This window comes from Tachypleus tridentatus, chromosome 6 (assembly GCF_004210375.1).
Source record: "Tachypleus tridentatus isolate NWPU-2018 chromosome 6, ASM421037v1, whole genome shotgun sequence".
NCBI classification, from domain to species: domain Eukaryota; kingdom Metazoa; phylum Arthropoda; class Merostomata; order Xiphosura; family Limulidae; genus Tachypleus; species Tachypleus tridentatus.
In genome coordinates, this window is record NC_134830.1 from 81,245,127 (window position 1) to 81,258,128 (window position 13,002).

Consider the following 13,002-nt stretch of genomic DNA (forward strand, 5'->3'; position numbering starts at 1 on the left):
ATGGATACTCCAATTAAAAATCTTAATAAAATAGTGAAAATCAATCTATAGGTAAATAACCACATTTTGAATATTCTGAGCAGCAATCTTCAACATCTATAACACTTGTTGTAGATCATTTTCCTATACTACATCCTCTTTCAGACAAACCTTAAGGGCAAATGTCTCCCTTTTTCATTCAGAAGAGACAAGAGGGACCTGCTGTCTCTCCAAAGTCAGTAAAGAAGCTTCGATCTGGTGGCATATTGGTGGAAACATCCACATCTCAACACAGTGAACTCCTCTTGCATTCAGAGGCAATTGGGGATATTCCTATTGAGGTTACACCTCATGCTACTTTAAATTCATCATGAGGAGTTATTGTCAAGAGGGATTTGAAGAACATCCCAGAGTCTAAGGTTCTCGCTAGTTTCTCCATCCAAGGAGTTTCTGCAGTGAGACGTATATCCACCTGCAAAGATGGAATTACGCTGCCGACCAATGTACTCATTCTGACATTTACATCACCACGTCTGCTTGCCATCATTGTTTGGCACAGATAGCCTAGTAGCTAAGCAGGTTATCTTAATTGCAGAGTACGGCCATACATTCCAAACCCTTTCTGATGTTTCTAGTGTCAGCGGTTCGGTCACTCAAAGACATAATTTCGTGGTTTCTTGACGTGTTTCTCGTTGCAGTGGCAAGGACCAGGATACCTACGGTTGTGAAACAGACCCTCCTTGCATCAATTGCAATTACTCTCACCTGCCCTACTTTCGTTCTTACCCTAAATGGCTGGAAGAAAAAGAGGTGCAACGTTTGAAAACAATTCATAATATTACTTATCCTGAGGCTCGAAAGTTGCTCTCCACCACTTCATCTCGGACATATGCTGCTGTACTTTGTTTCACAACTACAGTGGGAGTGCAGACAGAAGATGTCTCTGTGCCTCCAAAAGAATTGTTCTCAAAACAAATGAAAAGCCATTTAATCTTCATGGTTAAAAAAGTCGATGAATCAACTTCAACATCCATCTCTGTTCCTTACATACATTCCAACAAACCCCAAGATCCATGTCCTTTGGTTCTGGGTACAGGCATTTCCTCGGATACATCTTCTTCTCCCACCACAAGATGCAAAACAATCATTTGTTTATGTCCCTGCAGTCCCTTTCAACAGCAAAGACCTGCCCAATAGACCCGGGGAAGATCCATGGAGGTTGATAGACTTCTTTCAAATAAGGACAATAAGGTAAAAAATGTGGTCATAAACAGAAGGGTTCCCCACCCAATTTGTCTACATGTAAATAAAAATGACCACTTTGATACAATGGAATTGTCGAGGTTTACGTTTTCTTTTGTCTGGAACTGATTCAACAGTGTGTAGTCTGTGTAGCACTCTGGTCACAATAAGCCACATTTTACTCTTTTGCCATTGTTACGGCTCTCAATGACGGCACCATTTTAAACGTGTTCTGTCCCAAGGTTTTTCCATAATGTTAGACAGTATTATTGGTGATGGTGACATTGTCCACTTTGGTAAAGTTTAAGTTTTTTAAAGGCCATTAATCTTTTTAATGCCATCTAATTTTTTTAATTTATACATTAAACCATTTTAATGTGGTTCTTTTTTAATAATCAAAGTCCATCTAGTTCAATTTGAAATTAGAAAATGGCTGTAATCTTAAATAACTTGAAACCAGGATTGGAAAGGCCAACTTCGGGTGACTAACGCTGCTGTTTGAACTATCTGTTAGTCATCCTGGCTAGTTATTATTAAAATTTTGCTGCACAACTTCAAAAATCTTTTATTACTTTACTTTTAGAAAATGGCCATAACATGAAAGAACTCAGTACCAGGACAGGAAAGGCCAAGTTCAGGTGACTGACAGTGGTTTTTGTACTTACCTATTAATCTTCCTGGCAGGTTATGATAATTACAGTTATGCTACAGAAAGTCCTTTATGACTTCTATTTCTGTAGTTTTTCTCTTAACATTGTAGACTAGATGTAAACATTGGTTTTATGCTATTTATGTTGTTTTTTTTAAACTTTGTTTTGTTTTACCTTAATTTCCTTTAATTTTACCTTTTTACCAGACGATTGGTGCAGATAACCTAGCTGCTCTGTGTTACAAAACAGTACATCGACCAACCAACCCTTTTAAGAATCACAGTCCATTTAGTTCAATTTGAAATTAGAAAATGTCTGTAAAGTCAAATAACTCAAAACCAGAACTGAAAGGCCAACTTGAGGTGACTAATGCTGCTGTTCAAACTACCTGTTAGTCATCCTGGCAAGTTATTATTAAAATTTTGCTACAAGTCTTTTAAAATTTTTATTACTTTAGTTTTTGAAAATGGCCATAAAGTCAAATAACTTGGAACTAGGACTGGAAAGGACAACCTCAAGTGACTGATGGTGGATTTTTTACTTACCTGTTAGTCTTCCTGGCAAGTTAAGATAATTACAGTTATGCTACAGAAAGTCCTCTACCACTTGTATTACTGTATTTTTGTCTCTTAATGCTGTAGACTAGGTGTAAACATAGGTTTTATACTTTTGTTTTACTTTGTTTTATTTTACCTTAAATACCTTTTATAAATTTCCTAATTTTACTTTAATTTTAACGTTTTACTGGATGTTTGTCACAGATAGCCTAGCTGCTTTGTGCTCTAAAACACCAAATCAACTAACCAACCAATTTCATTCTGAAAAACTGTTAGCTTTATTCTTTTACATGCCCTTATTTCACTTATTCTACCTACAGGCTTTCTCCATTAGTTTTGCTGATGTGGTTCTTTTCTTTCTAACTGATTTCCTGTCTGAAACACATCTGGGCTTCTTTGCTGTTTTGACTTAAGTGTTTCCTTTGTTATAGATTAGTTACTTCTATTCTTGGCTTCTATGGTATATTCCTTTCAACCTTTCTGTTTCTTACTATCTTCAAGTTTCTTCTTGATCGGTTCCTTGTGACGTTATTGGTTTAGTACGTGTTTTGGGCTGCTTAATTTTTTTTCTTCTGTTGAATCCATCCCATGATTTCCTTTCCTTACTCCAGAGTTTTGTCTGTTGTTTTTTTTTCCTGACCCATTGCAAAAGGTTTATGATTCAGTTAGCCTTTTATTCCTTATATCCTTTTTCCCACCATTGATTCCTCATGTCTTCATTCAGATCATGCACCTATCTTTTCCCTGCACATGTTGTCCATTGGAGGTACTTCATCTGTCAAGTATTGGGCCTACTACTCATACATTCATCTCTTGTTATTTAATCTTCTTAGCTGTTTTTTCCTTGTTGGGGTACTGTCATCCACCTGTTACTATTCTTCACTTTTTCATGGGACTGTGACTGGTAAGTTACGTTTTAGTATATATACCTCTTATTTTCAAGGACATCTCCCTCATTTTCTTTATGGATCCTGCTCTGTGATAAAACGATGCCTGTCCAGGTATACTTAAGCTAGTAATTTATCTGCTTAAAAAAACTTTTTCATTGAAAAGATACAGTTAGTGAAAGTTTATTAAAGTAGATGTTTTATGATACCTTGTTTCAGATGTTGAACCAGTTAGCAAAAATATTACCATTCAAGGTTCTGCAACTTCTGCACTTATTAGGAATCTTCAGCCAGCCACAGCATACAGGTTGCATATGCAGGCACATAATGAAATAGGATCTAGCCAGCCATCTGAGTCTGTTCAGTTTAACACTGCTAGTGAAGGTAGGTGTGAGAACTTTGTAGTATTTGAGATCTATATATGTACGTAGAGTCATTTATGACATTAAGAGTATGAGTACAAAAATCTTGCAACCCCTTTATATCCACCATTGATGTTCAGCTGTTTGAAGACCTTCATGATAAACAGTTGCTATACAGTGCAATTAGTGTAGTCTTTCTTTTTACACATTTTGAAAGTAAATCAAGTATATGCAGATGATGACATTCAGTGGCCCATTTGAGCATCATAAAGACAGAAGTCCAGGAGAGGTGTTTGCAAATTGTATAGTGTGAAATCTGCTTTATACTTCTGTTTAGCAGAGGACTAGTATGTTGAATTCATGTGACTGAATGCTTTTCTGTGATGAAACATTACAGTTATTACTGTACAAAAATGGAACTTCTTTACATTGTAGTGCTGTCAGCTTTTAGTATGATACCGTATAAAGCTCACCTTTATTATTTTCTTGAAGTGAATATTTAACTTGCCATTATTGCTATAATCTATAACCATCATGTACCCCATAGGAAAACAACTGGCTTGTTCAGCACTATTTTCTTAAAAGTTTTATATTACTTGCATCGAATAATAATTTGTGTAGTAGGCTTTGCAGCTGTGATATATCTCATGTGATGTCACTGCCATTTATCACTTATTAGATATCATTTATACAACTTTTAGTAGTTGATCTTTCATTATACTATGTGTTTGAGGAGAAGTTTGTAAACATAGTTCTCATGTGAAAAAAAACTTCACGTTTTAGGTCCTTTAACATAAACATATCAGTTTGAAGTACAACGCTCACTGAATTATATCTAGAGAAGCAAGGTGTTTATTAAGTTTCTCATTGCAGACTAGATCAGTTTGACCAATCATGTGACCCCTTTGTACTCATAGTCTATATTCAATCTGTATTAAATCTATGGGTTTAATATTTTTATTTGAGTATAGTGTGTATATCTTCACAAAATTTGCCATTCTTTCAGTTAACATTATAAGTCTTTAACACACAAAAAGATATTTTTTCAGTGAATTGTTTTTAATGAATTAAAATAAAGATTTGTCTGTTCATATATTATTTATTTTGAATAGTTAGTATGCAGAGTAGTTTTCATATTAATATTAAAAATACTTTTTGTCATATCAAAATTCACAAATTTCATTTTCAGTAAACCTTTTATTTTTCTGTTGTTTTCTCAACCCTGGCTCAAGATGGGATTGGTCAATTTACCCAACCTCTTAACCACCATCGAAATAAATCTAAATTACTCTTTTTTATTTTTTTTATTTCTAAAATAACTTCAACTTTTAACATGAAATTACATTTGTTTATCATAATTAGCTTGAACTCGTAAGAGGATACACCTATTTATAATTACATTTTACCATTTCATTGCCCTTTGAACTGTGTCTAACTGTTATCTATGCCATTATTAAGTTGTAAATACTTCGGATCAAATTCAACTTCAGTTAAGCTATCAAATTGCATAAACAGTGAGTTTCTATGAGGTGCTCATGTGCTTGCCTCATGAAACACTTTTTTTTATTTTATTTAATCTAATCTGAAAATATCCATATTTTTACATTTTATTTACTTTTATAATAATAAATAAAGAATAATCATGAAAAACAAAGTACCCAATATTCTTATTGTTGAGGGCATGCAAGTTTTTTATTTTATATTAAGGGTAGTAATGCATTAAATAATTTTCATTTAATTAGATAATGCACCAGAAAAAATAACTATTATTATGCAAAATGTAGACAACTCCCCTTAACTCTCAAAATGTTTCTGGGTTTCTAACTTTGTGACAGAGCTGTTACAAATTCATCCAAGCTAGCCATTAACTTTCCCACAGGAACAAATGTTGAACTCTTGAGTGAAATTGATGATTTTTTGCTCAGAACACAATACAGCATAATATGATAGATGAAAATCTTGATTTTCTTATAGACATACGTAATGCAGAATTTAATGTAAGAGAGCACCATTAAATCCTGAAAGAGAGGATGTGTCAGAAGGGATCTAATTTGTTGTTTGATAGTTCTGTAATCAAACAAAATTTATGGCTATAAAAAATATGGTTGGCCTGAACAATGATGATTTGATAGTGAGCAATGTACATTTAATTTTGTACTTTTTGGAGGGGTGGTGCCTAAAGGAAATGTCACACTCGGGTAAGTTAAGGTTTTTTTTTAGTATTTTCTTGTATAATTATGAATTTAAAACTTGTATACTATTAAAATTTTGATTATTAGTTAAGGTTTTATGTTATACTTACTAGGATTTAAGTACTTACTAGTACTTAAAAGTATTTTAACACTCCTATGAAAAGTGGGGCCTAATAGGCCCCAGAGCAACTTGAAAGGTTATTAATATTAAGCTAATAATTTTGTATTTAAATGAAATTGCCATTTAAATCCATTAATGAATGGATTAACAAGATTCCCACTGTCCCTATCTACTATCTAGCGAAACCACAGCCAGGGGAACAGGCTTGGAGAAATCAGGACTAGAAACGTCTTTTCGTAGGAGTGTTAATAAAATTGTGAATGTAAGACACAAAAACTTTGTTTCACATGCAGTAAAGGATACACTGGGTGAGAGGATAAAACCTAAACAGTACCAGGCCATAGAAATGGTCTTGGACAAGGTAATTGTATACACTGGTTGTTACCATATACCATCAGGAACATGCTGCAATAACTAATCATAATTAATTATTGGATAACTTGTATTAGCCATCTTGTATTTTCTGTTAGAAAACGTCTTTTCGTAGGAGTGTTAATAAAATTGTGAATGTAAGACACAAAAACTTTGTTTCACATGCAGTAAAGGATACACTGGGTGAGAGGATAAAACCTAAACAGTACCAGGCCATAGAAATGGTCTTGGACAAGGTAATTGTATACACTGGTTGTTACCATATACCATCAGGAACATGCTGCAATAACTAATCATAATTAATTATTGGATAACTTGTATTAGCCATCTTGTATTTTCTGTTATCCATCATCTGATCTTAGATATTTATGTTAAAGATTAAAAGAAAAACAAAAGTTCAGAAATTCACTAACTTTATCATGTGGTGTTCATATGATGAGATTACATGTAGGCTCTTTGATGAAAATAGCAAAATCTAGGTATAAAGGTGTTAACAAAAAAACAAAAATATATTTCTGCTATACCAATACTTATATTTATAATTGAGAAATTATTCAGTATGTTATTTTGCTTTCAGTTACAGCTGGGCAGTAATAATTGGAATCTGATAATTTATTAATTGCCAAGCTTACAACCATTTTTTTCCAGGTATCTGTTTTTATGCATTCACAAGGTTTTAGTGAGTCACATTCAAAATTTAAGTAACCTGTTGGCTGTAGGCAACCTTGTACTGATCGTATCATGAGATTTTACTGATTATATTCAAAATTTAATTAAACAATCTTAATATCAATGTATACCATTGAAATGAAGATTAAACTTACATTATAGTTTAAAGTTTTATGTCATATAAGTTTTACTTTCTTTATTTCAAAAGAAACCTTAAAGGAAAAATCTTAAACTTTAATTTGAGGCACAACTTCACAAAGTTTTAACTTTGGACTTTGTAACTTGAAACAACTTGAATATGCTGAACCTCCCATATGTAGAAAATATCTAGGTTAATTGTTCTGTGATGTCAAGAAAACCCACTTGTAGAGAAATATATGTGCAAAAACAGCTCATTTGGGTTGAGTAAATATTTTATGTAGAAGAGTGAACAATATTTCGACCTTCTTCGGTCATAATCAGGTTCAAAAAGAAAGAGAGAGGTAACCTGAGGAAGCTGACCACATGTTTGGAAGGTGTTATGTAACTGAGTGTCAGAATGTAGAGGGCGGTGTTAGATGTTTGAATATATAATTTTCTTATATTTAATATAGGTATAAAGGTGTTCCTTTGTATTGGTTTATTTTGGGTTTAAGTTGTTGTATAAGTAAGGCTTCTTTAATATTGCGTTTGTTTAATTTTTGTTTCTTTATTTAGTATTTGAGTGTTTTCTATGGTTATGTTGTGTTTATTTGGCTTGCAGTGTTCGAAAACGTGTGAAGGTGACTTTTTATGTTCTTTGAATCTGGTTTCCATTTTTCTACTTGTTTCTCCAATATAAAAGTCGTGGCAGTTATCACATTGTATTTTATAAATAATGTTGGTGTGGTGTTTGTCAGTGTAGCTTTTACATAGTATAGACCTCAGTTTTGTGCCTGGTTTTTGAATAAATTTGGTATTAACTGGAATGTCATATTTTGTTACTAGTTTTTGCCAAGTGTTGGTTATTTGTCTGCTGATGTCGGGAATATATGGTATCCAGCAGTATATGGTTTTGTGATTTTTTGATTCGTAATATATATTTACTTTTTTTGGTTGATTTTGCTTTCTGTCTAGGTGTGTGCGTATAATGTTTTCTACAGTTTTTGGAGGGAACTTATTGATGTTGATGAAGTATTGTTTTATTTTGTCTGATCCATCGTTAATTTTATCTGGTGAGCATAGTTTTATGGCTGTGTTTATTTGGTTTCTTAATATGTTGAGTGTTTGTTTTGTTTCATGTGCTGAGCCCCAAGGAATGTATAGTCCAGTATGGGTGATATTTCGGTGGATTTTTGTTTTGAATTGTGTGTCGGTTCTTGTAATTTTTGAGGTTAAGAAATGATATTTGATTGCTTTCTTCCTGTTCACATGTGAAGTTAATGTTGGGATGTATAGAGTTAATGTGATTGAAAAAATTAAGTATATGTTCTGTAGATCTGAATCCCACAACTGTGTCATCTACGTATTTGTACCAGTATAGTGGTGGATGTAATGCTGTGTTAATTGCTTGTGTTTCAACTTGTGTCATAAACATATTAGCTAGAACTGGTGATACTGGGTTGCCAATGCTTAGGCCATTTGTTTGTATATAGTTGTGGTTGTTGAACATGAAGTTTGTCTTTATCATGGTGAATTCTATGAGGATTGTTAATTGGTTGCTGGAAATGTCTGTTGTTGGGTTAAGGTCTCAGATATAGAGTTGCAGGCTTCAGTGGTTGGAACTTCTGTAAAGAGGGATATAACATCGAAACTGGCCATTAAGGCTTTATGATTAAGTTGATTTAGATTAGACTTGAAATTAAAAGAGTCTTTGATGAATGAGTTGGCTGATGTTACATACTTGGAGAATGCTCATGCTATGTATTTACGAAGATTGTAATGAAACGATTCATATGTGGACATTATTGGTCGTAATGGACAATCTGGTTTATGAAGTTTGGGGATGCCGTATATTTGTGGTGTGCATGAGTCGGTTTTATGTAGGTAGGAATAAAGTGTTTGTGAAATTGTGTTGGCTTTTTTCATTTTTAGTGGTAATTTGTTTAGTTGCTTCTCGTGTGTCTTTGTTGGATTTGTGTGTATTGGTTTAAATTTGTTTGTGTCTGATAGGATGTTCTTCATTTTTTGGATGTATTCATTCATGTTCATTGTGACTATAGCATTACCTTTAACAAAAGTAAATATATATCACAAATCAAAAAATCACAAAACCATATACTTTTTTCTTTTTATAGAGTTGAGATTTGTTAGTCAGTTACATTTACTTGAGCTGGTAACCAAGAGAGACAAATTTTAAAATATTTTATCTCTCAGCAATTAGTTTATAATTGGTATTAAGAATTTTCAATGCTAATTGTGTAGCTGCTTTTATCATTGCTATTTATGAAGCACAGTTTTCACCAAGAAATGTGTTAGGTAGGCAAATTTTACCTAGGTTTTAATTTTTTACATTTTAGTAATTAACTATGTGTTGATTATATTTTAAAGTGCATATTAGAAAGGGTTAATAATTTTTAACATTATGAACCAAACTGTCTTAGTTTATTATGCTTAGTATAGGAGGCAAATGTTCCAGTATTCTGATGGAGGCTAAAATATCTCTTCTGAGGACACCTGGAGAACACCTATTGACATGTGTTGCAATAACTGATAATGTTAAACAACAAGAAAGGAAAATCAAAAATATATCTGAAAAATATAAACTTGGAAGTAAGAATATAATCAAAAGACAATTTTCAAAATGATTCAATGAAAAACTAAAAGGTGTATGGTTTTTTTAAAGTTTTTAATTATAAACACTACTCTGCACAGTATATTAATGATAATACTTAAAATATTTAGAGCCTGAGTTTGAACACTTAGAATACAAAAATAACAAATCTTTAATTAAAATATGTGATTAAAATAATCACATTTGTGTACAAAATGCTCATAACTCTTAGCTGAATCTTACCAATTGTTATAAAAATAATTGAGAAGGCTCAGAATTATAAGTATTTTTCCACTATGTATCATCCTCCATACAAACAATACTCATTGTATAGGTAGGATTAAACTACTTTCACTTCATGGTTTACCAGTAATATATAGCATAAAAACATAGTTGATAATTCATATTTTAATTGCATGTATAGGGTTTAAGTTCTTACTTATGAGAGGCAATATTGAAAATAATCTGGAATTTCCACTAGAAGGAAATAATAAAATTAACATGACGTTTCTTTTCACATATATAATATGTTATAACTGGTCTGATGGTCTAGGCTATATTAGAATGAATATTTTATTCTAGTTCAGAAATTATTTGGCTTGAAATTATATTTTTAATTTATAATAAGTATGTAGATTTTTTAAAGTAATTTTGTTATTTCTAGAGAGGTTATAATGTTTTTTCTAGTAATAATAAATAGTAGGGATATGAACTGTTAAATTTCAAGCAACTTTGTAACAGCTATATATACTTAATAACTTTTCAGAGCCTTCTGCCCCACCGAGAAACATAAGAATTAAAGACGTTGGAGCAACTTTTGTCATTGTTACATGGGAGGTATGTCAGAGCTTTTCATTTTAACTATAAAAAGTATTAATCTTTCTAAAACGTAACAGTCGAAATGAAAATAAGTAAATGTACTATTTCAATTTAAGCTGCTAGTTTAATTTTTATATACAGTTAGAAAAGGAGTTATATGACTGTTGCTACAGTAAGCAATTTTGACTTGCTGACTCTCTTGATCTTTTATACCTAGCTGTGTATTTAAGCTATTATTTGCTTATAGCTATAACATATCTTATAGAAAATGCAAAATAATAAAAAATATTGTCATACTTTGTAAAATATTCTTGTAGCCCCCAGCAAGAAAGGAATGGAATGGACCTTTGGAAGGTTTTTATGTTGGATACAAATTGACTCAAAACCCAAATCATTACACTTTTTTCACTGCACCATATGAAAATGGAACAGTTCAATTTTTACTTCGTGGCCTACAGAGGTCATCTAGTTACAGCCTCGTTGTGAAAGCATTTAATGATGTTGGCAGTAGCCCTCCCTCAGAAGAAAAATATTTTAGGACAAGAGATGGAGGTCAGTTTTTATTTTAATGATTTCCTAAAATTGTTAAGATGTGTAGCAGTATCACAAAAGAAGCTTTGTTGGCCTTGCAATAACTAAATTTTTTATTATTCAAGTGATTAGAATATACAAGAACATAATCTATTTGGAGTTACATTTTTGCTATGTGAAAGCATACAGTTTTAGTTGCTTATAATAATATTCTACCATTTCAAACTAATGACTCTTCTCTTTTAAAATAGCATCCAGTAGTTAATGCACACATTATACAATAATTGAATTTTATTCATTTGAAGAATGATTATTACTTCATCAGGAGGAGTCTAAACTTCAGTATTTTTTTAATATTTGTGTAAAATGAATGCATAAATTCAGTGAGAGATTTAGGCTATGTCCTGTGTCTTAGTATACATAAGTATCAGTAAGCATGTTTAACTTGTTTTGAGCATGTAGGAATTATAAAATCCAAGTACATCCTTAAAGTAAAAAAATTAGGTGCTAGTCATTTTGTGGCTTGCTTTCATGTGGAATGGTCCAATGTGTATTCAGCATAAGCTGTGTGTTACCTGTATCATTTCAGGTGTTGTAATGGAAATAATTTTCTGTTAGTATTTCAAATTGCATGTGATTTTTAAAGTAAAACTGGCCCTAGTCATTTCTCAAATTTCACAATTATAATAAATAGATTATATATATCATGCCTTTTCTTAACAGAACCACTTCCCAGACCTTTATTAACTGTTGTTAATTCAGATGAAAATTCACTTCGGTTCCAGTGGAATGTTTTTGGAGAAGGAAGTGAAAGAATAACTGGTAAGTTCAGTTTTCAAAGATTAAACATCTTACTTCCTATATGCTATGTCTATGGGATTGTTACATTGAACCAACCCTGTTTCTGTGAAACAACATGAAATTTAATAATATGTTGTATTCTAAGTCTTTTGCTATACCTATTAACCCTTTCACAATGGGCTTGGTATAATAGACAAAAGTTCGTCTACACATTTGCACACATTAAGTATTTGCATTATAACTTTTGATATAGCATGTGTATCTTGGTAGACTTTTAGTAAAGATTACAATTTTTTTTGTTCACAAAAGTCACATTTTCTTAATGAAATATTTTCTTGAAGATTTGTTTGTGATAATATCAGGTTTGTTTTGTTACTAGTCCAAATGCAAAGTGATTTCATGGTAAGATTAAAAACACTCTTCTTCCTCCGAAAAATCTCGGGTATTATTTGTGTAGTCTCTAAAACCTCCTAAGTATATTTAAATGTTTGATTTCAGTAAGATTTTTATATTTTGTTATTTTCTGCACCCTAACTATGTGAGGTCTGTCAATTGAACAACCTCATAACTATCATGAAAAATTAGAAAATAAATATAAATTATGCTTTTTTTCATGCTAGAATGACTACATAATATAAAATGAAAATTCAAATGTTTAGTCAAAGTTACTTAAATCTCTCATATATATTATATTGTCCTTCCAGTTGTGCTTAACTAACATTACATAACCATCATTGACTTGGTGCACAAGGCATCATGTTACTGTATCCGGTAGTATAAGACCTGTCTTGGTTGTGGTTTAATGGAACAGTACTTTTTAATAGACAATCACTTTTCAATTATTGCATGTCACATGTGTATGTAGATTATTACTATTTAGAAATAAGTTATAAAACTTATTTTTTGTAAAATTGAGAATGATAAATAAAGAAGTAAAGCAAACAATTCCCTTCTAATTCTGACCTCTGAACTCAATTGCTGCTGGACATAGGTTGCTAAGCCTTTTAAAATTTCACACATTGAGGATGTCAAACAAAATTATTTTATTTAGGTTTTATATATACAGTTGAATAACCAAAAAAATGATAA

The 13,002-nt window shown here is 31.9% G+C and overlaps 1 protein-coding gene across 1 annotated transcript in view; it reads left to right on the forward strand.

The window, feature by feature from the left end:
• LOC143252911 (cell adhesion molecule Dscam1-like) overlaps window positions 1-13,002 on the forward strand; it is a 107,537-nt gene that overhangs the window by 66,897 nt on the left and 27,638 nt on the right. The window contains exons 8-11 of the mRNA XM_076505756.1: window positions 3,535-3,699; window positions 10,529-10,599; window positions 10,899-11,133; window positions 11,836-11,934. Coding sequence (XP_076361871.1) covers window positions 3,535-3,699; window positions 10,529-10,599; window positions 10,899-11,133; window positions 11,836-11,934 — 570 coding nt within the window. The remainder of the gene's footprint in view (window positions 1-3,534; window positions 3,700-10,528; window positions 10,600-10,898; window positions 11,134-11,835; window positions 11,935-13,002) is intronic.